This window comes from Nomascus leucogenys, chromosome 11, assembly GCF_006542625.1.
Source record: "Nomascus leucogenys isolate Asia chromosome 11, Asia_NLE_v1, whole genome shotgun sequence".
In the NCBI taxonomy this organism is placed as follows: Eukaryota; Metazoa; Chordata; class Mammalia; order Primates; family Hylobatidae; genus Nomascus; species Nomascus leucogenys.
Window position 1 is genome coordinate 113,848,893 of NC_044391.1, and position 26,751 is coordinate 113,875,643.

The window sequence follows — 26,751 nt, forward strand, 5'->3', positions numbered from 1 at the left end:
AAACTGGGGAAAGAGGAAGACTGAATGTTGGATGTTCACTATATGGACAACTGGTCTGAAAGACACTAGCAAGCCCATGGCCGTATTTATTGAAAATCGCTGTTAGTATAATACTAATAAGAAAATATACTAATATATAAATATACTAATATAATACTAATAAGAAAATAATTCCCAGATTACAAACTAACAACAACAAAATTTCAAGGCCAGTATGTTTCTTTTTTTATTATTATTTTTGTGTTTGACTTAGATGGTTGAATGTTTTCATTTTCATTTATAAGCATTACATTAATTTCCATGCAAAAACCCAAGACTGCATATGTCTGATTTCAATTGGCCAAAATCCAACCCATGAGTTTGGACATTCAAGACCAAAATGAACACGTTACTTGACCTTTCCATGAGTAGACATCATGGGTGTCCTTTGAAAGATCAGCAGGCCTCCTGACCTCTTAAACACCAGCTTGCCATGAGTCCACACCGAAACAGGGAGCCAGTAACTTCCAGCACCTAAATCAGGCAAGTAACTTCACTCATGAAGACAGGACACCTCCCTACCAAGGCTGCCACCCACAGATATTTCCTGGATCCTGCTCTATGGCAATACCTGCTTTTGAACAGGTGTGGCATCTTCTATTTGGGGATTATAAGTTCTTCCTGCCAGTTTTCCTCAAAACTCTCAGGAAGAGTAGAGACTTTACAAAAAAGCTTACCTCTATGACCCCAAAAGAAATAAATACAAAGACACCTACTTTATCCAGTGTATATTTTCCCCAGCTTTAGATGGAGTCAACGTGTATAAAGCTTTGACAACTTCTCTCAGTAAGACAGGAACCAGGAATATCAAAGAGGGCAAAACAGGACACCACAACTGAAGGAGAACTAAGCAAATGCAAAGAATCATTCCACTGATCGAGAGAAATGGGCAAAATGAAAAAATGATAGAATTTCAAGAGTAGTTGTTAATTTATATTGAAACACACTTTGCAATTCTGACAATGGCAAAGATTAGTGCAAATAATAATTATAATGGTATGTTCTTTAATAGGATTTAAATAAGGCTTCAAATAATTACATATGCTAAAACTAACATTTGGAAACCTTAATTCTGTTTGGAAAACTGTCAAACGCACCCTTCAAACCACCCAGTGTTCTCTGATTTGAGGACAATTACACTCAATGAAGTTGCTCCAGAACACAACTTGTAGTATCATCACTTTAAAGTTTACATTGTTTGCTGGAAACGGGGGAAACTCCTCCGGTCACTGGTCAAAATCAATAAATCCAGGTAGTTCCCAGGTTCATATGATTCTCAAACATCAGTAGTGGTGAAAGCTCACAAGAAAAAAGACAAAAACAAAATAATAAAAATCATACGATAGAATCGTTAAGTGTCAGAAAGAGATTTGTTTCCCCATACCCATGAACAAATTTGCACCAAGTATGAAACAGAAAAAAGCAAGAGGACTCATGGGCATTTTCATCTATGGCTCAAGATCTCCTTAAAAAGAAAAAAAAAAAACTCCAACAAACTAAGGAGCATGACAATAACGACAAAAAGTAAACAACGAAATCAGAGGCAGAATATGAAATAGTAATATACTGTTTCAGAGCCTGCACCATCCTGCAGAACCAGGAAACTTAAAATTTGTTCTTAACAAATCCAATCTAGGCTGGATATGTAAAAAACAGAAAGACAGCATCACGAACCACACGACACATTATCAAAGAGTTTAAGAATCAGGAAAAAATAAAGTCAGCTAACACTCAGAAAAATTTGTCATCAATTCTGAAATGGGGCCTTGTGACATCGTCAGGATTGATAAAGACAGAGATTGACTTTCCCGGGTTCTCAGTCACTAGCTGCTGCAGTTTTTTTGCCAAACGGTCATCGGGCTGGTTGGGGTCCCCTCCGTCGGACTGTGGGGAGGGGATGCTGGTGGTGCTACCTCGCCTCTGGAGCTCCAGTGTCAGCCGGTTGGCTGCCTTGACATGCTCGATGGCGGTGCGCAAGTGCTCTGTCGGGTCTGAGCGCACAGAGGACAGCTTCCGGGCGTGAAGCATGACTGTCTCCTCAGACAGGTGTTCCAGCATGTTGCACTGAGGGATGAAATAATTGGGGCACATCTTGTTGACCAGACAGTGTTGCAGGTCATCAATGAGGCCCAGCAAAAAGTGGGCGGCAAAGTCTTCTTGAGCCAAGTAGTTGGCAGGAAGTCTGTCACAGGCCCAGAGCATCATGCTCCGCAGATGATAGGGGCTAATAGCCTTGGGCCGGGACAGCAGTTTAATGATGATGGCTTTGCAGGCCTGATAGGCCTGCATGAGGCTGCTGGAGATGCACTTCTTCAACTGCACCTCGCTCCTGGCAAAGGACAGCCGCCATTCATTGTCCTTTTTACCCTTGTAGGAGCAAGCAGGCACCAAGTAAAACCCACTGATGACCTCTTCCTCAGTAATCTTCCCATCCCAAAAGTGGTTCTCCATGAGCCAGCTCTGGGCCACTGCAGGCCAACCTTTGAAAGATACCACGGGGACAATATCGTACAACATGCGACTACTCCCTACACCCAGAATGATGGAGATGATGGTCCCATTTTTTTCCACCTTTTCCACCTTTGGCATCCCTCGCTGGGGTTTCTTCTGTATCTCTGACAGGACAATGCTGATAGAATCATAGAACCAGTCAGCCACTTTGGTAGGTGAGAAGAAGTAGTTGGTGGCACCATTGATGTGATCTACAATGGTGCAGCAGTCTTTCCATTTACTGATTGTCCCCTCGTCAAAGAGCCGAAGGCTCAGCCAAGAGTGGCACAAGGCTGAGTGGCGCATGTCGAGTGTCACAGGCTGATTACGGTCATGCAGCTTGAGGGCTGGCACCAAGAGGGTAAAGTCCATATCATAGTCAGTCCCCCGGGCATAGACATTAAGCTCATCTAAGTCCAGGTCCACCACACCTTCCCGGACACCTCCAGAGAGCAACAGGTACTCATTAGCCACTGGAAGCTTTTGGTCCAGCTTTTGCACCATTCCTAGAAATAAAGAAGAAAAAAACAACACCATTATAGGAAGCACAGACATAAGAGTCTGATGCATGAACACAATGCTCCGACGTTCCAAGAACCAGAATTCATTATCAGTACTCAATCAGATCTCAGGCTGCTGCACAGAACTGGCCAACAGTACTTTCTCACTGGTGCTAGAATCTACCCTTTTCCAAATGGAAGAATTATGGTAGATTTTTCTCTCTCAGTGAAAAGCAGTATCATTTTCAGTAATAAACCAGGGCCCCTCTTCCCCGAGTCATCATCTCAGTGAATGGAATTGCCATCCACTCAGTTATGCAGACTGAAAACCTCGGTAAATTTCAACTCTTTGCTGCCCTTCTACTGCCAAATCTTTTCCATGGAACCTCTGCCGGGGTTTCTCACTTCCTTCCCTGTTCTCCACCTCTCCTGTCATCATATAGGAGGTTCGGCCTTTTTTATCTATTGCGAAAGCGGTTTTCTTTCCCCAGGCTCTTTGCATTTACACTCTTCGTTGTACCAGCGGTTCTCAGTGTGGGCTGGAAACACTTTCAGGGGTAATGAGTTCATAACTCTCTTTATAATAATACTAACACATTGTTTGACTTTTTTTTTTTTTTTTCAAGAGACAGGGTCTTGCTATGTTGGCCAGGCTGGTCTCAAATTCCTGGCCTCAAGCAATTCTCCTACCTTGGCTTCCCCAAGTGCTGGGATTACAGGCATGAGCCACCATGCCCAGTCTTGTTTGACTTTTTTACTGTGTTGCCATGGTACTAATGGCACAAAAACAAGGGAGGATAAAATTGCCAGTGCCTTAGCAGCAGCCAAGACACTGATGCCAAACTGTAATAGCAGTCAGTACGTTCTTTACCACTGACATGCATTAGCAATTTTTTAAAAAAACCCAGTTTTACTTAAGAAAATCCTTGATGGAGAAGACAAATAAGTTATTTTATTGAATCTCAACCTCTGAGCCATTAGAAAGACTATCTTCCTAATAGTCTGTGTGATGAAATGGAAATAACCATAAAATCTGTCTTCCTCATGCCGAAATAGGAAATCTGTTTTCAGGAAAAGCACTCGCGTAACTGAGTTGTGAGCTGAACTGGCTTCTTTGTTCATGGAACACCATTTTTACTTTAAAGCACAACGGAAAACTATGGGCTATTTAGATTTGGGTATTTGGCAGACATTTTCTTCTAAAATGAACAAAATGAGCCTGGCTTCAAGGAAACTACTGACAATATTTATTGCCAATGATAAAACTGAAAATTCTAAGAGAAAATTAAATTTAGAAAACTCCGCACCATGGGCGTGACATCTTCCCAAACTGTGTATGTTTCTGATTCAATTGGTGGTGATATTAACGAACGTGATTTCTGATGAGATTGTGAGTCCTTTTGAGAACCACGTCTCATGCATTAAGCAGGCATAGAAGACTCCGTGCATGCATTAGGAACATAATTGAAGCTATGACTAAATGATAAGGGAAAAAATGCATGAAATTAATAGGTAGATAGCATTAATAGATGGAATTACCATAAACACTTAAAGGCTAGACTTAAATGACTGTTCCATAAACAACATATACATTTTCCCTCCTTCATTATATACTTGCTTATGCTTGATTATCTGACAAACTACCAGCGTCATCCCGCTATTTATTTAACAGTGTTTCCCCAAAGATCATAAAGACCTACCACAAACTATTAGAATATTCCATTATTCATTATAATTCATAGTTTGCTCTTCATAGGACAACCCCAAATCAAATAAACCATATGCATGTGTTTTGTTACTATTATTGTTATACTCTGAATGTTTGTGCCCCACTCACATGTTGAAATCCCAACTTTCGATGTGATAGTATTAGGAGCTGGGGCCTCTGGTAGGTCATTAGGCGTGAGAGTGGAGCCCTCATGAGTGGGACTGGCACCCTTATAAAAGAAACCTCAGAGCGCTGCCTCACCCCTTCTGCCATGTGAGGACACAGCGAGAAGACAGCCATCTATGAACCAGGAAGCCGTCCCTCACCAGACAATGAATCTGCAGGCACCTTGATCTTGGCTTTCTTGACCTCCAGAATGGTGAGAAATAAATCCCTGCTGTTTATAAGCTACTCAGTCTAGGTACCTTGACATAACAGCCTGAATGAACTAAGACAATTATACTTTAAAATGTAACGCTCATTTATTAAAATGTGCTCTTTTTCACTCTTTAAAATCCTATTTTCCAAACCACATTAACCATGAAAATGTCTTTTATTTAGTACCATTTCCTTACATACAGAAATATGGCAAGTTATCATTTTCTTTTTAAAACCATAAGTTAGCCAACAGTATAGTGTCAACAATTCATCAGAAAGAACATCCAGCAAACCTGACTTCTTGGCTGTTTCTCATACTCTCTGCACTGTGATATGGCATCCAGGTCCCTCTTCAATAAAGGACTTACCCCAGCTGCTTAAATGCTATCCCTTAAGGATTGTCTCAGCTGCAAAAGGCCATCTTAGCCAGGGTCAGGTCCTGTGGCTGGGATGGGGGTTGCAGGTACACATCCAATAACTGATCGGTGTGGGAGTGTCCCAGCTCAGGATACTCTGAAGGGCCACTCAAACTCTGAGTTCCCAGTGGGCTTGGCTGTGGCAAATGATGCGCCTGCAGGGAAGCTCAGTTTCTCCTACTTGAACCTGCTTCCTTCCCCACTTCGACAGGTGTAGATCCCAAGGGTGCAGCTTCATAAGCATCCTAACTCCATTTCAGAGGCTGCTTCCTGAGAAACCCAACATACTACACTAAATACTACCCAAGCAAAACAGAAGATACTACCTACTACCCAAACAAAAACCGTCTTCAGCACGGAAGATATGTTTTTCCTTTTTAAACTGATTTTTTTTTTTAAAGCCAAACTTAATCCGGATTGAAAGTTCTTATAAATGCCAAGACAAAGATCCATTTCTCAAATGTCATTATGTTTTAATATTAATCTCATCCTTGCCATGTAAAGAAATACTACCACCCCACGTTTTGGTTGTTGCCTTAAAGGATAAAAATGATTTCTCAGATTCCAGATTAGGTTGTGAAAATCATTTTCGTTATTTTATGAACTCACATGTCGGAACAGTCAGTTTCAGTGAGATATATTTGATAATGAAATCGTTTACTCTTCATTATTTCAAACATCCTTTCATTCTAGCATTCAGAATACCATAAATACATGTGAGAAATACTGTGAAATGCTGTGTTGTGGTTAGTAAGTAAGATCTGAATCTATTAAAGTGATATTGTTATTTGAGTACCACACTGTTTGTTGTCTCCTCTTAGGTGTAACTAACTCAAAATCCTATATATCCTTTTGTCCTGGACAGAAAAAAACTGGCTTTGAGCCCACCAGCTAAGACTTGTCTATATAATCAGGGTAACTTGTGCATTAATAACCTAGAGATAATTTGTCTACAAAAGTGCCACTGAATTTTGCCTTGGATTGTCACTATCTTGTTTGGAGAGTCTTGGGTAAGCTAAAACTCACTTCCGCCCTCTGCTGGATTTAAGAAGTTTTAACCTGTTTTCACTTGTCAATATATACACTAGAAAATTCCTGCCAATGATAAAAGGTTCTTTTTCCTCCCAACTGATGCTCATGCATCTCGTTAAAATGTTGACCCTTTATTCAAAGGAGTCAACATCAAGTATTTGGCTAAATTCGAATATTCAGGAGATAGGGTAATTTTGAACACTTCTTATTCCTTTTAAAGTGAAGAAAGCCCTTTAGCAGCAGAAAGAATATTGCAGACACACATTTACTAAGCCCCTATAAGAAACAAAGTCCCTAAGGCCACACTGTTCCAGAGGCTAATCCCTTCTTACATCCACATTTCCATTTAGCCTCCCTGAGCCCATTAGTCTGCAATTTTACAAACGATATGGTAACACAACTCGAACCTTCCCCAGCGTTATACAAGCCCAAATGTCTTCCTTGAAAACTTTCCTGGGCTAAGTTTAAGTGAAAATGAGCTGACATCAGCTATCATGGCAGATGGGTTGCCATGCAACCAAAACACAGGGCTGGAAGGGAAAAAGACAGAGGAGGGAAAATTTTCAACTGTACGCTTTGGCTGTAGGGATCAGTTCCAACAAGTGCCATCTCTGCAATGATCTGAGGTTTTCTGTAAGATCTAGTGACTCTGGCTGTTTAGCTGTTAGATTATCCAAAGCTACGAGTGGGAACAGAAGGAAGATGCACATACACCACTGAGCTTGTTAGCAGCAAAACAAAAAAGGAAGGATAGAGGATAGCTATTCCCTTGGGTGGGTCTCTTCTTTTCATGGAGGCACTGGCATATGCTTGCTCTTAAGTAAAACTGCCACTCAACCTCCTTTCCTGTAATTCTCCATTTCTTGGTTTTGATATATTTCAGAGTTTTTACTTAAGAATATCTTAATAGTACCCTTTTATATAGATACTCAGGTCCTAAGTTTAAGGAATGTGTTTCATGTCATGCTTTCAGTTATCTGCTGATTATCTTTAGAATATCAAGTGAAAAATGGAACTCTGTCCCTGACTTCTTTATGTTCTAGTGAATAAAATTATATCATATTCCACTAAATTGAAACTGCAAACCTTCATCATGCAAACATATAATGCCAGATTGCTAATACTAGAGCACAAAAACTAAGTATCATTTCTTGTTGTCTTTACGACCCCACCCCAGTAAGTCTGTGAAAACTCAAATAGAGAGTTCAAGAAATACTAAGTAGATAAGTCAAAATAATACTTGTATAGATTTCTTTAAAACAGATACACACACACACACACTTACATATGTTGAAGGGAGAAAGGTTTATAAAAGAAGTAAACTTTTTGTCTTATAAGTTACAAAATTAGATAACTTTTATCTTTTTATATACCTTTGACTATATGCCTGAATATCTCAGTAATATTCATTGTTTCATATAAAAGAGTTTCCTTTTTTGGCTCCAACTCATGTAGCACATACCAGCAACAAACAGTGCCTTATTCCGGCAGTGGGTTTTAATGGCAGGAAGGGTACACGGTGGGATGATGTTGACAAAGTCCATCTTTCATTCTGATGCCTCCCCTAGGGTAAGTCTCCTTGGTTGACAATAAACAATATAAAACCTTCCTATAAAAATATTATGGTTTATGTTTCCAGGGCGGAAATATTTTTGTCAAGCTTACTTGACATTCTGAGAAACGTCTGAGACGTGGGCATGGCCACCTTTTTCTAAGAAAGTCACTAAGCCATGAAATTCTTAATGATCCCAGTTGGAAAAGATTTTAGGCCTTTCCTCGTTCACGCCCAGAAATCATCTATCTGAAGGAAAAACCGGTTCCAAGAGGAGAAATCACTCATTTGGGGTCATACGGCCTTAGTGACAGATTACCAGCCTTGTTGCATTCCAACATTTGCGCAAAGACCAGAATGGCACATACGTCCTGATCTCCCCATGACAATGCACAATGGCTTAAGAGGGAAGTAGCAGAGGTCTCAGGGCAATGTGCCAGTTTTGCATTTTTATTGGTCAAATCTTTAGTGGGACCTGGGACAAGTGGCAGAACATGTCTGACCATCCACATTTATCATAAAGAAGAATGGGCCTGGTCTGCCTTGATAGAGCCATTAGTATTCCCAAATAGACTGGAAGACCCTGGAAATACAGAAGACAAAAACGGAGCTTTCCAGTTTTTCAATAATATTCTGAGTTATTAGTACTCACAATAATGATAATATGTTTTATATGTCAAAGAGTCTGCTTTATTTTGCATAATTTGAGACAACTGCATATAATTTTATTTTTTTAGAAAACTGATTAATTCACGTATGGTAATGGCAATGCCCTATTGACCAGAATATATATATATATAGTAATAGGGCTGATTTAAAAGAGGTCTCTCCAAAGGAGTCTTTCTTAATATTTCCCCATTTTGATACTGATATGTATGCAAGAACACTGGACTCAAGATAGGCTTGGGCTTGGATCCTGGGCTTGTCATTTACTATGTAAGTGAGGCTGACCACTTACTTAACCTCTCTGAGCTTCCAATTCCTTATCTATTAAAAAACAAACAAATTGATGAAAAGTAAACGCATATAAAAACCCACCCTTACAGGACTGCTATGAAGTGTCCAAGCACATCGTAGATATTTAGCTCATTTTCCCCATATGTTCACCCCTTTTCCTACCACACATAAAACTGGAAGAGCAAATAACACAGATTCCACGGAGTTATTTTAAAGATTTAATTAAACAAGATAATCTATTTAAAGCCTCTAGCACATGCAAGGCACACAAAACATGTTAGATGAAGGGAAATGAATGAAGTATCCTCTCCCCTGGCTGTACCAAGACTGCTGCTAGTTAAGGCTGCTTCCTCTGAGTGGATGCCATCGTGTGGCACGACACACAGGGTGGCAGGCAGAGGGCAGGCTGGATTCTAGCTCTTTCTTGTCCTCTCACTCAGGTACCCCATGGAATGAACAACCTGTACATCCTACTGGAGGGTCTTAACCTGAACTAAGTTAGCACTTTCCACACCTACTGTCATTGTGGGCTGTGTTCATGGTGTATCTTTCCTCCTAAATAAGACAACAATACACAATCGTCCCTTGGTCCCAGGATCTCCTACATATGCTGAAATGTGTCCCTACTCAAGTCCCATCGCTGACCTTGTGGAATCCACTTATACAACAAGTTGGTCCTCTGTATAAGTGGGTTTCATATCCTGCAAATAGTGTATTTTCAATCTGCATTTGATTGAAAAATAGCCACCTATAAGTGGACCTGTGCAGCTCAAACCTATGTTGTTCAAGGGTCAACCGTGAAGCATCTGGCACAGTAACTCATGAAAAGGCAGCACAAATGAAAGATCCTATCTTAAGCGACATCTACAACCTCCTTGTGGTCAAGATTTTTTTGCTGCATTGCTAGTATAGACTTTAGATTAGAAGGCACCTGCTTTTTGTGTATACCACTTCTTTCAATCAACTTGAATACCTCATTAACCATAACCCAAGATTATGGAATTTGCTGCACAATATGAAAGCCTGTCAGCATATGTGTATAAAAGTGTTTTCTAATAATCTATGCCTCTCTGATCTTCCATTATTTTCCTTCTTAAAAATTAAAAGTGAAGGTCTTAAAAATTGGTGGGCTTTATCAAAGTCTACTAAGCTATTTTAAACAGAATGAACACGAGTTAGACCTGGATTCGAGTCCAATTCATTCATGACCAACATCAACTACTGTGGGCCTTGGTTTCCTTAAACAAAATTGTAGAATAACAACTGGTACAAATTTGTTGGGTGGCCACGGGAATAAAATCAGGAAATGCACAACAAATTTCTTAGTGTGTAGTTTTGTGCTTAGTTGGTAATCAGTAAAGAGGGTTTGTTGGCACATGCATACATATCTCGATAGATTATCAATATATTTTTTCCCATCAAATAAGTCCTGACCTTTCTTTCTTTTCAGTATTTAGGATAGTTTAAGAACTCATGGTTTTTGCCATTCAGAACTTACTGGCAAGACTCAAGAGTCTTATTAGCCCTACCTAGCAGCTTCCCAAAGTCACAATAGGGTACAAAAGTTACAGACTGACAATTTATAACAAGAGTGTTCACTTCAGAAGGCTCATTCTTGAAAGGCCAAAAAAAAAAAGTAAGTGAAAAGCAAGAGTAATGGTGTCAAACAGCTACATAAGGATACAGAAATATATCAGGGATGACCACATTAATGCTCTCGTGATCTTCACAAGAACCCATAAGCTTGTGATGGAGATGCTCTGAATGAAGTCAACTGTACCCCATCACTGACCCTTTGCCCAGGACCCAGCTGGGTCCGGTTTCCATTCCTTTCTCATGCTGAGATGTGTATGTAAACTACTTAATTACTCCGAAACTGGAAAGCTGTGTTTAATTGGGGAGGAGAAGGGAGAAGTCTACATTTTAGAAGAAAAATAATGAAGTAGGCCAAGTCCAAGAAATTGCAACAAGGATAAAGAAAGGATTCAAAACTCAGATTTTACTTCTTCACACAGTAAGTATGAGCGTCTCCTATGGGCCAGTGCTGTGCTAGACACCGAAGAGACAAAGGTGAAGAGAAACAGACACCGCCCTCACCGCATAATGCTGATGATTCAGTGAGAAAGCCAAATGTTAATTCTATCCATCAGGACAGGTGAAGTTATGCTGAGTAACAAAGCCAGTATCTCAGTGACTCAAAACAATCAAGTTTTATTTTTCATTCACTAGATGACCATCAAGGGTGAGTGGGGTGGGAGGGATTGGGGGCACATTTCTTTCCTTAATCGAGGACCCAGATGGGTAGAGCCAGCCATGTCTAGAAAGAAAGAACTTCACAGTCACTCTGCTGGAGGAAAAGAAGGCTCTGGGGGTTCTCTTTTTGGCAGTTAAATGCTTTGGCATGGAAATGACATGCATCATTTTCATACACAAATCACTGGTCAAAACTAGTCCCATGGTCCCATCCACACCCATGAAAGAAAGCACGATTCTACCACATGCTGGGAGAACTGGGAATCTGTGATATGCTGCATGAACAGCTCCCACACTAATCCGATACCATTAGAAATTGAGATAATAGCACTGAAGGAAATGAGTAAGGTCCTAGCCAAAATGCAGAAGAGGAAGAGGAGGAGTGAAAATTATTTAGCCTGAAAAATGGAAAATTCAAAAAGGCTATGAGAGCCATCTTCAAATATCTGATAAGCTGTGCTAGTAAAGAAGAAATGGAATTTACCTATGTGGTTTCACTAAGTAGAACATATAGAGAGAACTTTTCAGTGTAATATTGTAAACTCATCCATCCGGCAGAATGTTCTAGCAATGCTGCCTGTGGAGGCAGTACCTTTCCTATCCCAAGAGAGGATCAATCAGAATCTTCAGCAGGGATGGAGTCTCAGTATAGATGTCTTCCGAGGTGGCTGCCCATCCCAAGAACCTACTAATTAAGACAGGCAACTATAACGTAGACTTCTATAGCCACCTATGACCATCTAGTGTGGGCCCAGTCACAGTGGCTGTAAGAAGACCATAATCTGAGCATTACGCCCAAAGGCTGGATGCTGCCCTTCCTTCTCATCTGGCCTACTCTGTGTCATGTGTAACCTGCAGCCCCACTGCTGTCACATCCTCCAGCCGACTTCACCAATTTTACAAAGAGATAACTAGCACCAGCAATGACACACATAACAGCAACAGAAGAGCTGAATTGATAGTACCCGTTTGAAGTACATACATCTCATGACGAGGACCCTCTGAGAAGGGCACAAACATTCACGCCACTACCATGCACTACAGCACAGGCCGAATGCTTTACCTGTGTCATCTCGTTCAATCTTCTTGGCCCTTTCAAGCGGGCAATAGTGTCCCCCCTCCCTTTTTTTTTTTTGAGACGGAATCTCACTCTGTCCCCAGGCTGGAGTGCAGTGGCGAAATCTCGGCTCACTGCAACCTCCATCTCCCTGGTTCAAGCGATTCTCCTGTCCCAGCCTCCCGAGTAGCTGGGACTACAGGTGCGCACCACCACGTCTGGCTAATTTTTGTATTTTTAGTAGAGACGGGGCTTCACCATATTGGCCAGGATGGTCTTGATCTTTTGACCTCGTGATCTGCCAACCTAGGCCTCCCAAAGTGCTGGGAGTAGAGGCATGAGCTACCATGCACAGCCTAGTGTCCCCATTTTGCAGATAAGGAAATTAAGAAAAATAGCAGCCAAATAAATATTTTACGGCCATGACAGCTGACCTGGGATCCAAATTCAAGTGGATCCTGTGCTGCTTTCCTGCATTAAATGGGCTTTCCTAGGAGAGAATAAACAATGGGCCTTTAGAACTGCCACATAAACAGTATAGGAAACAGTAAGTAGAAATTTATTTCTCCACTCAAAAATGGAAAAAATTCTGTTTTGGAGTAAACAGATTTCTAGAGCAGATTAAAAACTGACTTTAGTCATCTCTGGGGAATAAAGTATATGAGCAAATGGGTCAAGGATCATAGGAAAGAGATGATTATAAATGACATTATAAAAAGATACTTAGTGCTGAGACACACAGCCATGTGCGTGCACGCATGTGCATGTGCGTATGTGTTGCACACTTGGCTCCTGGACAACTTTCAAAGAACATTCCACAAGTGTTTTAATCACAACAGCATCCTTGAAATTCTTTCAGGTTCCCAGAAGAAACTCTGAAAATATTCCCACGTATTCAGATACGTAGTCTAATTTGTTATTTTAACCCAACATCAGAGCCTTAATTTGAAGGTCATACCCCCTAAGCTTCTACTGCTAGGTTGAGGAGGCAGGTGGAGGTAGCCAGGAACATGATTGCCAAAAACATACTAACCACAAGGCCAGAAACTTTTACTGAACTCTGAAGCAAGAAAGTCTTTTCCCTTTACAGACACGGCAGTATCTATTACAGTCACATTTTGTCTGTACAAAACTCTTATCAGGCACACTGGGACATGGAGAAAGAAAGAATTCTGTGTCTTCTCTAAAAACAAAAACTGGTATCCATCAAACTGTGATAGGAGATAATGCTCCTGTGACCAGCACCCTAAAAAAATGTGTCGCTATCCATGTAAAAGAGACCCTGAATCGGTGATCTATATTACACATTCGAATTTGCTAAATTAGCTTAAAAATGATCCCAATTTATATGAAGAAGCCTCCTCTGAAGGACTTACAACCTATCACTGGCTAGTCAAAGAAGACCCTGTCTTACTTTAGACAAGTTTACTAACTTGTTTTACCGTTTACTTTAGAGATTTTCAAACATATACAATAGTAGATAGAATAATAAATTACCATGTATCCATCACCTAACTTCAACAATTATGTTTGCCATTCTTATTTCACTTATCCCAGTTTTTTTGGCATAATATATTAAGGTAAATCCCAGAAAACCTATCGTTTTACCCATAAACAACACTTCCTCAATCAGACAAAGACACTTGTCTAAAGACTTTTTAAGTATAACCACCATTTTCCTATCTAAACAAAATTAATAATAGTTCCTTATTATCACAGACCTCACTTGAATTTACATTTTTCCTAATATGTGAGTATGCTTGTGTGTGTGTGTGTGTGCGTGCACGCACACGTGCATGTGACTTTGTTGATATCCTGCCCTGTGTCCCCAGCCCATCCCTGGGTTCACTTGCAGCTGTGACAGGCAGTCCCCCAGATGTTCCCAGCCCCTCTCCTCAAGTGCCAGTGACTCTCCCCCTTTGGCTAAGGGCATTCTCTCTCCAGCCACTGCCAGGAAGTGCAGGGGAGTTAATGCAAGAGAACTGACACCGTTGGGGCAACTGTCAACCACCGGGGCAGAATCAGTAGATAAATGCCCTAGCTTCCCCAGACTCTGTGGGCGATTCTACATTGGGTTCTCCACAACCTCTCAGATGAACCCATTCAATAGCTTATTAATAGACAGAATCTTTATTGGCTTTTCTCCCTTCTGTCTCAGTTGCTCTATTCTCTCACTCCTGTTTCTTTGTGTCACCTCCCAAGTCAACTACCACAGCAGAGTAATTCTTGTTTCTGGAACTGTAGTGGGTGGAGGGTGTAAAGTAGGGACAGACAGTCTCATGTCTGTTAATAATTCTTGATGAAATTACATTTCATATGGACGACTGGCCATGAGCCTGGAAGCCTAAGCTAATGGTAAGGGATTACTTGCTCTTTCCCACAATCAGTTATAGATCCATTATATGTCTTATAAAACTAGATCTGAGAACAATTCTCGAAAAGAGTTCATTAGCCTTCGCAGATCAACAGGCTTGCTTTTCTGTGCATTTCCAGCTAGCATCTTCCCTGTTATTTCTTGCTTTGCTGTTATCTCAATTCTCCTCACTTCCCAAGGTTCATTTTAAGACCTCTGGAAAGCTTTGGAGAGGTGAAAATCCATACATTCTTCAGATATAGGCATTTCTTCCTTAAATTCCAAAGAGAACAATGGGGATTAAGGTTGGGGAGGGTGGATTAAAACAAAGAACTCACTCCAGCAACCAACCTTCAGAGTGGAGCTTTGTTCAAACAGACTCACCTTACTTATACATAAAAGCCTCAAGCTAAATTTAAAGACCAAAACAAAGTTTCTCTTTCAGGCTCTGTTGAGGATTATTCTGTCTCTATTCCTCTAAATTGTACAGAAATAATTCTAAATGATACGTTTAGTTTCTTCATTGAATCACCTTTGTCCGCACTTTCTTTTGTGTGTGTACGTGTTTTGGTTTTTTTGCTTTTTTATTTTTTTGGAGATGGAGTCTCACTCTGTTGCCCAGGCTGGAGTGCAGTGGCACGATCTTGGCTCACTGCAATCTCTGCCTCCCAGGTTCAGGCAATTCTCCTGCCTCAGCCTCCCGAGTAGCTGGGACTACAGATGTGCGCCACCACGCCCAGCTAATTTTTGTTATTTTTAGTAGAGACAGGGTTTCACCATGTTGGTCAGGCTAGTCTCAAACTCCTGACCTCAAATGAGCCGCCCACTTTGGCCTCCCAAGCTGCTGGGATTACAGGCGTGAGCCATCATGCCCGGCCTGTACTTTTTTTAGTGTAGTGTTTACACTAATTATCAATTACGTGTTTACCTGTCAGTGTCCCTCTGATGACTTGTGTATCTCCCACCCTAACACAAGAGAAGTTCAGCAGAGTAAACTGAATCATAAATAGATGGTGTAGCCTAATGACAGAGTTTACTGAAATAAACTCTATCTTTATAGTGGATGAAACTGTCAGGTGACAGACTGACAACACTGTCATTGTGAGACATGATGGAAGACTCCAGCTCCTCTATATCTGCAAGCAAGGGAATGATATCACATGCTCAGAAGAGATGAAGGAGAAGCTAGGGGCTTGTTAATGAACTATACGGTAACTACACAGACACGTCTCCTCTTGTTCTTTGAGGATAATTTAGCTCTAGGACATTCTCCAAAGCACCAATTTTTAGTCAAGAACCTCATCAGGGAAGCAGGAGAAAAGTTACTATATAACTATAGTGTGATCTAAGATCAAAGTCTAATACCTGATTTCTAAAAAGATGAAAACCATGTACTTTTTCCCTTGATGCATAAGTGGGGAACCTATAAATAAATGGATTCCTTACTAAGCCATTCCCAAAAACTGCCAGGAGATGGCATCCACACTCTACTCATTTACTAAGAGTTTCTAGCTGGGCTTGGACGTCTTACAATCCTAGAATAAAATCTTTAGGGAAACAAGCTCATCAACGGGCTAAAATGTGATAAGACTACATTAAAAGCATCAGTCCAAGGCCTATTTACTTTGAGGTTCCACCCAGTGACTTACAACTTTTCTGTTTAGTTTCCCTGAGAAAATCCCCCTGATAATTTAGGAGCTGAAGGGATCATCTAGGTTGAGCCAAGACCGAAACATGCTTTGTCTTGGCAAAGCAGCATGGCTGACAACGGGTTCCCAAGGCATATTCAAGAGCTCTCTGCAGGGCAGAGTTGTCCGCCTGCACTTACTGCAGCTCATTATTTATTTTTTTTTTTTTTTAATGAATAAAGCTTCAGGTTCCAGGAATAAAAGAAAAAGAAGTCAGAGGAAACAGTCTTTGACGTTATAAGGCCGAGATACTACTCTTCCTTCAAGACTATTTCATTCTGACTACAAGTGAATAAATACATTGAAGACTTTAGGAGCTCAGATGATTAATGAAAAGAGAATTTTTTAACCTGTCTTCAATCAAGTCAAAATAAACAATATATATATATATTGTATGATGCTCTGCAGTTTCCAGAGAATGGCCACAATCATTTTCCCATTTGTTCCCTGTAATTACTTGATGAAGAGCTCCGGAGTTCTCATTGTAGGGATGTGGAGGCTGAGGCTCCTAGCCCTAAGTAACTGGTCAAGATGAGTATACCAAGTATCCACCTAGTTCTCAGGCCTAAACCAGACTAAAACTAATCTGACCACACACAATTATTTTGAAGGAAAGATAGAGGGATCACTTTTTTTCCCATCAAGTTGTCAGTTTGTTGCAAGGTGGGAGAAAGGGCTCAAAATGTTAAGGTGTGCTCTGTTGGGAGGAATCTATGATGGTTATAGCCAGACTGCCTGGGTTACTGATAAGATTCCCTTCTTTCCTGACCTATGCCAGCAAAATAAACACACATCCTTGCTGAAAAAAACTTGTCTTTAAGTGTCAATAACCAAGTGCTTAATAGCTATTAATCAATTTTCCACATGGCTTATTAACAATGACCTCCTGCTTCTATTGTTTTTGCCTTAATTTAAATAAGTAAATGTTATTTCAAATACTAATTTCCTCGATCTGGTTTTCAAATAACAAATCAGTAACATCCTAAAAACATCCTATTTGGAAAAATAATGAGTACGTTAGTAAGTCTCAGAAGTATTTCCATCGTAAAAGCTGGAATGTTCCATACATCCAGAAGTTCAGATTAGTACAGCTACACCCATCCCTGAAATTTAAGAAAGGACTAAGGGATCAAATGAGTTTTTCCAAGGACAACAGACATGAAAAAAAAAAAAAAAATACTGACAGGCTAACAGACTAATAAAGAGCTGAATCTACTGAGACAGAATTGCCTACCTGATAATTGCTTTCAGTATCTGGGTAAAAACGTACTTTATTGTTTGAGCTTGAAAATGTTCAGATCAAAAGAAATCAGACTTAAAATGACCAGCCAAAGCCCTCTGCAGAAGTAGAAATTTGCAGTTTAAAAGCACGGGTAGATCATTTAAAAGAGGGCAAAGCTGCAGTGTTTTTCAATCCATGCCTGCTCAATAAAAAAAAGTCTTAGCTGGGCGCGGTGGCTCACGCCTGTAATCCCAGCACTTTGGGTGGCCAAGGCGGGTGGATTACGAGGTCAGGAGATCGAGACCATCCTGGCCAACATGGTGAGACCTTGTCTCTACTAAAAAAATATAAAAAATTACCCAGGCGTGGTGCGGGCACCTTTAGTCCCAGCTACTCGGGAGGCTGAGGCAGGAGAATGGTGTGAACCCAGGAGGTGGAGCTTGCAGTGAGCTGAGATTGTGCCACTGCACTCCAGCCTGGGTGACAGAGCGAGACTCCATCTCAAAAAAAACAAAAAAAAATTCTGAGACAAAGTCAAAGATGAGTCTCAAAATGCTGACATGGGAAAGTCGTATTTTGAGAGATGGCTTCTTTCATCTACTTTCCCCCAACCATCTAAAAATGGAGTAAGTCAGTGGATGAACAGTGTGGCATTCAAACATTCTAGCCAGAAATTATTAACGAAATGATGGCTACTAAGGGAGAAATAAGAGTTTGTTTAATTTCATAGTATTAAAGGATGTTGTTTGAATAAGTTACAAATTCGCTAAGTCTTGGTCTCCAGAGAATGCAGTTTAAGTTATATATGTGTTCCCCACACAAAGAATGAATAAATTGGAGGTTACTGGAGCCAGAACTGACTTTCAACGTTATTTATTCCAACTGCCATGGTAGGTATGAGATTGCTAAGGCCCAAAAAGCAAAGGTGACATAGCACTGAACCTGGCACAGGTGCCAGAAATAGAACCCGAAGTCCTTGACTCTCAATCCAGAACTCTCTACTTCATATGAGGGTCTCAAACCGAGAGGTTTGTTAAAAATGCAGGTTCCCATGTCTCACCCCACAAGGATGGAAGCACAATCTCCAAGGAGACACGATGTGTTTAAAACTAGCAATGTTGAAATGCTTTTAAAGATTGAGTCTGCCTCTCTATTTCAAAGCAGAAAGTTTAACTGCATGAAATCAGGAAAGGCAAAGCTGTCAAGTTAGAGGAAGGAATTTACTGTCTCAGTAATTCTCTAAGATCTTGAAGAGCTGAGATTGGCTACTCTTCAAATCAGGAAAGACAACTTCAGCGGGCTTTTGGAAACATGATAGTAATTGAGATTCAGGAGGGATGTGACAGGTCTCATTCTGTACAACTGGGGAATTCATTCATCTCTAACCACCCAGGTATGCATTTAGTTTGAAAGAAAATGATGTATTTGTGCTAGATTTCTGCTATTTTTTCAGGGCCTCTACCCATCAGATAGGGACTGATTTTTGTCCTCTATTCAATCTCAAGCATAAAGTGATTGCATCACCAGCCGAATCCTTAAGGACAACTGACGCTCATACCACACTTTGCTTGCGAGCACATATATGGGTCAGTGAGTATCAAGTGTGGAGCTGACTTGGCAGCCAAGCAATAAAGCTGCAGTGATGGGCACAATTACAGCTCAGTTCTCAAAACCAAAGATCACACAGTTTGAATAGAGGTGTACAATTTCCAGAGCTATCAATTGTCCCAGAGTTGAATTTAGAGACGATAGATCAAATGTAGACAGCTGTATTTATATTGTGTCCCTTCCAAAAGTCCAGTTTGGGTTTTACAGTGAAGTGGCAAAAAGACGAGAGGACATTTTTCTTTTTTTTTTTAAAGATGGTTCCGACTTGAGAAAGGTTATTAAAGGACTCAGGTGTGCTATGATTGTGAGATGCAAAAATCCCATTTTTAAGATAGTGACAAAAATGACATTTTGTACACAGACCCAAGTCTTGTTATGAGAGTAACTTTCAGATGAAAAATTCCATAATTCCAGTCTAAAAAGAGGTGGTTTGAGGAGAAACTCTCCAGTAAAATCATACGAAGTTTTCAGTCTTTCCACTAGAGGTCATGCCTTCCTAGTTTTTCTTTAGTTGTTGGACTGGCTCCAACCCAAAAAGTAAGGCCTGAGGTTGAACATAAATTTTTAAAATTAATACCTGATTTTACTGGTATGCTTTCAAAGTGAGTCAGAACACAGTGCTTCTTGCTGGCGAATTTCAAATGCCCACATGCTGTTTGCAGCAATTGTACTGTCATGATGGGATGTCACATCATTGTTAAGATTCACAGCTTTGAGGTGAACAAGGAAGACAGAAAAGAAGGATGCCAGAAGAGATGATGTGAATGACGTGATAGAAAGATTATTAATTTAGGATACAGGCAAGCTTGAATGTGGACCTTAGCTTCATGATTGATTAGCTGTGTGACATCTGAATAAGTTACTTGACTTTCTGAAACTTCAGTTTCCCCATTAAAAAAAAAATGGGGGTAATATCATCTTTCTCATAAAGTTCTTGTGACACTTAATTGAAACAGTTACATAAAGCTCCAAGTAGAGTCTCTGGAACTTTGCAATACTGAGAAAATGTAATTGTATTTTTAAAATCACATTCTGTTCACACTTCTGTAGGTTAACGAATAACACTCGTCTTTATTCTGTTATTTGGGCATGTGACTTTTAAAAATAAATATTCCAATACTTTTTCTATCTATTCTATCACCTCCCTCCCTGTTTTTCTTTTAATTTTAGTTTTTATTTAGTAATGTAGTCATGTGGTTCAACATTCAACAGCATAGACATGACTTTGGAGGGGAGGATCTGTGTTTGAGTCACCCCTTTATTACCAAGAGCTCCTCATGCAGTGCTTTGTAATGCAAGTTAACTGTGTGTCAAGTAATGTGGGTTGAGTGGGTGAAACCTCTTGACAACTCTGTCAGCTTTGTAAGGGACAGAAATCACTTTGAATGCAGTTACCGCAAAGCACCTGGTAGATAGGAGAGAGGGAAGGAGGGAAGGAAGAAGGGAAAGAAGTGAGAGAGAAAGGAAGGGAAAGAAACAGATACACTGATTTTTACGGTTAGTTTTAGCTTAATAGAATCTTTTACAGGACTCAATGGTGACAGCTAGCATCACTGCAGACAGTAAATCTGTCGTCATTAAACAGGTACCACCAGAGCCCTGAACCATCATTCAGTTGACAAATACTTCAGATTCTGTCCCTAAAATGTTTGTGGTGTGGTGTCCTCCCTGCACACCCCCACGCCACTGTGTGTCACTGTAACAGTCCAGCCAGGGTCCTCACATCTCTCAGAGGGACAACTGCAATACCTCCGAACTACACTCTGCTCCCACCACCGCATCCAGCATAGGCTGCCAGAAGGAGCTTCTTGAAAGACAGGCTCTAATCACATCACTCACCTGCTCAAAATCCTTCCATGGTGCCCCCATCTCCATAGCCAAGGCCTCCCCCGCTCTGAGGCCAATCTCCATTTTCGTCCCTGTCTTAACTGCTCCCTTATGCTCTGAATTGGCCCCAGCCCCCAAATGGATCCCCCACAATATGCTAGTCCCCCAAATATGCCCCAGTGCTTTCCAGTCCCCAAGCCTCTACTTGTTCTCTTCTGTGTGCCCTCCCTCCTTGCCTGCTGAAATCCTGCCAATTCTACCCACCTAAAAGCTTTTGCCTCCTAACCCTCCACAATCATACAAATTATTTCCTGTCCCCCTTCGTACAGCATTTGTACTACAGCTATTTGAGCTCATTCTCACATCTCACACGAGACCGTGAGTTTTTTGAAGACAGGAATGGAGCCTTATTCACCTGCATTCCCCTGTGTTCTGTGTCTGGAGTTGAGGCCATTGATATCTAGAAACGGTCTGACCTATTACAGAATATGTCACTGTAACATGAACTGCTTGTACAGGACTGGCAGATAGGAAAATGACATCAGCACAATTAAAAGTTGTATTGCTTTCACATGCAATTTTCCTAGAATGCTAATATCTTGTACAATCAAGAACTAGCAGCTAAAAAAAAAATGTACTCAAACACAGAACATGACAAGTCACAGAGTTCTCAGCTCAGATGGACATGTGGTTCTTGGTTCAAAAAGCATGTGGCTTTTCTTCTTGTATTGTTGCCTGTGATCTTACTTCACTGTATCCTTGTCTCCAAAATTCAACAACTTTTCCTAACAATCCATCAAGCCATCTTCAACCATTTTTAAGGGGAAAGTCCTTTTTAGAGTGGTATTTCTTTATCTTTTCGTGCTTCTTTTGCTTTTGTTAATGTCCTGGTTACAAAATCAAATAGGTTTTTGGTGATATGCTCACAATCCTGCTTTTCCTATAAGTCATGCTTGTTTTTTTTAATGCAATTATGCAGAATATGAGGATTTTAAGGAATAGATATCCTATATTGTTATATAAGTGCCTAGACCAGTGCTCAACTTAACTGGAGATAGAAGGCCAACTGCTGGTCTTAATAAATGAATGATTACAAGGTCCCTCAATACAGTTCCCTTGAATGTCGATTGTTTGAGCCAGTTCTCAACTGACTGAATACCCGAGAGGCAGGAATGGAGCTTTTTTTGCTAGAATCTGAACTGCCAGTGGAAATGCTCTTGGGCAAGACAGGCTGACCTGACCTGGCACTGGAATATAAGTGACTCATAGTTTTCCTGGAGAGCTGAGCATGTCTGAAGAATGTTAGGTCCCAGGGCTCCTGAAGAGGGAGAGGCCATCTGGGGGCAAAAGGGAAGGGAGAAGAAGAAAAGAGAGATAGGAATCAATGTTCACAGAGTATCTGCTAAGGCCCAGTTATATTATATATTAAGATTTACATGCAAAAATCTTTGAGACTTAATCCTCAATTGACAAGAAAAGAAAGTCAAGCTCAGTGATGAAGGGGTTTGCCCACGGTGACTAACACACGGTTGCCTGAATCCAAAACACCGGCTTTTCACAGCAATGTTGGTTTCCAAACCTAGCACAAGGGCTGGGCCTCCGGAGGAGCCCTGTAATAAGTGGAGGGGGGAAGTGGAAGGTGAAGGAAAGAATGTGAGAGTCAGGTGAGCAGAACCTGGGCCTCCCACCCCCGCTTCAACCACTTGGATCGGTTTTACATATTGGGCTTCCTCTTATGCTTCTATTTGAAGGAAGAGTCCTATAGTTTTAAAAGGGAGATGGGGAAAGGGTTAGAAAATCACTGCATCATATCAAGCTGCCTATTTCCCAATTCTGCCTGAGGCTGGCCCCTCAGCAGACAGCAGAAAAGCACATCAGTGCTTACAAAAGATCTTCTACGCAGACCACTGTTGGAGGGGTCCCCAAGTCCCTTCTCTAACCATTCCAAAGCTATCTAAAAAGACTTTACTTTTCGCCAACTGTACTCACTTGTTCAACTATTTTTACCCATTTCCAGGTGTTCCAGCTTGGGAGGCACCTGACATCCATCTGTGGAAGTGCAGCCAGCTTGGAGAGCAGGCCCTGCAGCTCCTGCTCTGGGGACAAGCTCTGCATCCCCAGCTCTGAACCTGAAGCAGGACACCCAGGGCCTAGTCCTGGTGCTCGCTACAAGGGGGTAGGGGGATCCGCTCCTCTCCCTAGGTTTCTGTTTCCTTGGCTATCAAGTAAGCTGGGTGGAATACATGGTTTTTAATGTCCTTTCTGACTTTCAGGACTCTATACATAAAGAAGTGTGTTCGTGTTTCTGTGGGGAGAGAAAGGGGAGGGAGATGCGGTATTAAGAGTGAGTTTGCATAACAGCAAGTCAGAGCTAAGACGTATAAAAGTACACACCCCCCAGAAACACACAGAGGCGTATGCGGAACCTTCAGACAGATTTCTCTAAAATTTATGAGTATCATGAAACAGATTGTAAAAAAGAAAACGATGACATTATGAACGCTGATTTAACTTAAGCACAACAGAGCAAAGTAGACCTTTAACTCCCCCGAGATAATAACTTCGGATAATACAAGAGGTAATTTCAGATCTTTCCAAAGGCCTTTCAAAGTCCAGGGATGAGGTTCTGTGTTGCAGGGAAAGGACTCGTACAGAAGTTTTGTTAAAATGATTAGAAAGAAAATAACAGGCACCGGATTTACAGCCAGTCTCCGGGCAATGAACGATTTGTCACCTTTTTCTTCTGTTATTGATTCTCGCCTATAGACAGACGAGGAATGACTGCTGATGAAAGTGTCTGTGTAGCGGCCGCTCAGATTGTGTCAAATATTCCTCCGGCGTCCCGCCCCGGGCTCTCTCTGCAAAGGCCCAACCTCCTCACAGATGCTCTGCTGCCTCGTTCAGCCAGCATCTGGAGGTACAACTTCTGACTACCTAACTCGCAGCTCCACCCTGTTTTCCATCCCCACAAATCTTATTTTCTGACACAGGGGCTCGCTCTGTCACCCAGGCTGAAATGCAACAGTGTGATCACGGTTTGCTGCAGCCTCAAACTCTTGGGCTCAAGCAATCCTCTCACCTCAGCCTTTTGAGTAATGAGGACTACAGGCGGTGCCACCAGACCCAGCTTTTTTTAATTATTATTATTTTAGAGCTGAGGTCTCGCTATGTTGCTCAGGCTAGTCCCGAACTCCTGGCCTCAAGCCATCCTTCACACCTGTCCCTCACAAATCCATTTTAAACAAACAAATAGAACATTATGTACCCTTCAAATAACAATGAAGACATCATTTATTTGACTAATGCTGCTGCCTTCCAGATACTGCTAATGTCACTATCTACCGGCACCTGGGCTCTTAATAACATCACTTATTTACTGGGCACCTACTTTGGGCCAAAAGGTTTCTTATGAATTGTTATTAATCTTTATAATGCCCTCTTACGATGAAGACCTTGAGGTTAAATAAATGCTCAAAGTTACATAGTCAGTGGATCTGATAGCTGAACCAAGCTGTCTGACTCCAAAGGTAGAGCTGACTCACAAACATCTCATCCAGGTCAGTAGTGTGAACTGTCCACACCTGCTCCCACCTCATTCCTCAACCTCATCTCACAACTTTGCTATTGCCCTGGGAGACAGCAAAGCACCTGCAGCTTTCAAATACTACGGGATCCAGAAATGAAGGAAGCTGGGAGATCCAGGCACAAGCAAGGAGCACCAAACCCAGAGGCAAGTTCTCAGTCCAGAATTTTCTGCCCCTTCCCTCTCTTCTTGCCTAATTCTACCAATTAGGTTCACTGTCATGATTAAAAAAGAAACTGGAAATTGCTTTCTGGAAGTTAAGGCGCTAATTAACATTTACTCTTTGGTTTAAATGTCTGGAATTGGAGAACATCATACTTAACACAGCAGAGAACACCTGCCCTGCCACAGTGGGAGTTGGATTCAGAGTTGACTGAGTGATTTGGAGGTTTACAAAGTGCCATGATGGGCCGTCAGGGTCCTGAGGACAGAAGTAGGAGACAGGGAGGCAGCAAGAGGCAGCACCCAGGAAACGCTTTGTCAATTTCAAAACTGTGCTCAATTTTTTTCTCTTCCTCTTCCTTTCTCTTCCCTCCTATACAGCCTCCTACTCCCCAAACCCAAGATAATAGGATGAGTACTGCATTCCGGTTGCAAACTGAGTTAAAATGGCACCTGTGAACCTAGGCATTATTTGAAATGTCTTTACATGGAAATACGTGATCTGATTCTAAACAAACAAGTGTATACCTATCGCATTTCTAAATGTGAGGGAGATATTATTCACAGCAAGTCCCTGAGAAGCTAATTAAATGTGCCACAAACAAGCATAACAGTCCAAAAGAAAAAAAGTGGGGTTTTCATTCCTAATAGGAGACGTTTCTAAACTGAGTTGAAGACAGCTTGTGATAGATACATTGGAGAGTCACTTACACTGTTTCACTTCATTTATTGGTTTCTCCCCAAAATAAGATTCAACAGAAAAGGTGACAGGAGTTCACCTCAGATATCTCAACAGGCATGGAGGTAGAGACTTCATTAATAGTATAGGAACTCATCAAGTAACTTTATTCCTCCCACCCCTTTTGGATATCCACATAGAAGTTCTCCTAATAGATGTAAGAGCAAATGCAAATGACTGGCATTGTAAGGAATAAGGTCCGCCACGGGGAAGTGCTGCCGGGGACCATGAGGAAGCCTGAAGGCCAAAATAAGAGTCTGACCTATTCCCGATGAGCCAGTGATTTTTCTCCACGGCCATGGTCAGGTCACTGTATCCTTTGTGGCTTTTGCTTTTCTGCGTGCAAGACAGAAACATTCCACTGATCACATTCATTCACCTTATAACTGCACAGGCCCTTAGAACATCTAATCTAACTGCTTCCTTGTATGGATGAGAACACTGACTGTCGAAGAGGTACTGCTAGTAGTTAGAGGCCACGCGGCTAGTCAGTGTCAGAATTAAGATTAGGGCAAGGTCTCCTGATTCTTAAATGGGCATTCTGACACCCTGGTATCAGTCAAGTATTACCACACAGAGGTGATGAGATGACCTGAAAATGTGTAAACCTATATCCTTACAGGACAGTCTGGCCATCACCCTAATGGCAACATTCAGTTGACATTCAATCTCCATAGTTTCTACTAAACAGACATGATAAAATATAATAAAATATGCCATATCTGATACATTTATAAGCCAGTATAATATTCATTTAAAGTTAAATCTACCTTTTAAATACATATCTGAATTATTTTCACACCAAAGATCCTATGTTCTAATTTACAGGTGGTGTTCACCAAACACATTTAAAATAAAATCAAAATTACCTGCAAAGAAATTGTTTAGGTTTAATTTTAATTAATGTCATACAAAAATGAATCCAATTTGCTTTAGAAACATTGAGTAAATGTCTGACAATCTCTATAATGACTTGCAGCTAGAGAATTCCTAACTGCGTCTACTCGCTGCTTCACAGAACACATTTCTCTGGCCAGGCACGGTGGCTCATGCCTGTAATCTCAGCACTTTGGGAGGCCGAGGTGGGTGGATCACCTGAGGCTGGGAGTTCAAGACCAGCCTGACCAACATGGAGAAACCCCATTTCTACTAAAAATACAAAAGATTAGCCGGGCTTGGTGGTGCAT

General features: G+C 41.2%; 1 protein-coding gene across 1 annotated transcript in view; it reads right to left on the minus strand.

The window, feature by feature from the left end:
• Window positions 1-201: 201 nt before the first annotated feature.
• Window positions 202-26,751, minus strand: part of MB21D2 (Mab-21 domain containing 2) — a 121,233-nt gene continuing 94,683 nt past the window's right edge. Inside the window, exon 2 of the mRNA XM_003256665.2 lies at window positions 202-3,035. Coding sequence (XP_003256713.1) covers window positions 1,771-3,035 — 1,265 coding nt within the window. The 3' untranslated portion in view covers window positions 202-1,770. The remainder of the gene's footprint in view (window positions 3,036-26,751) is intronic.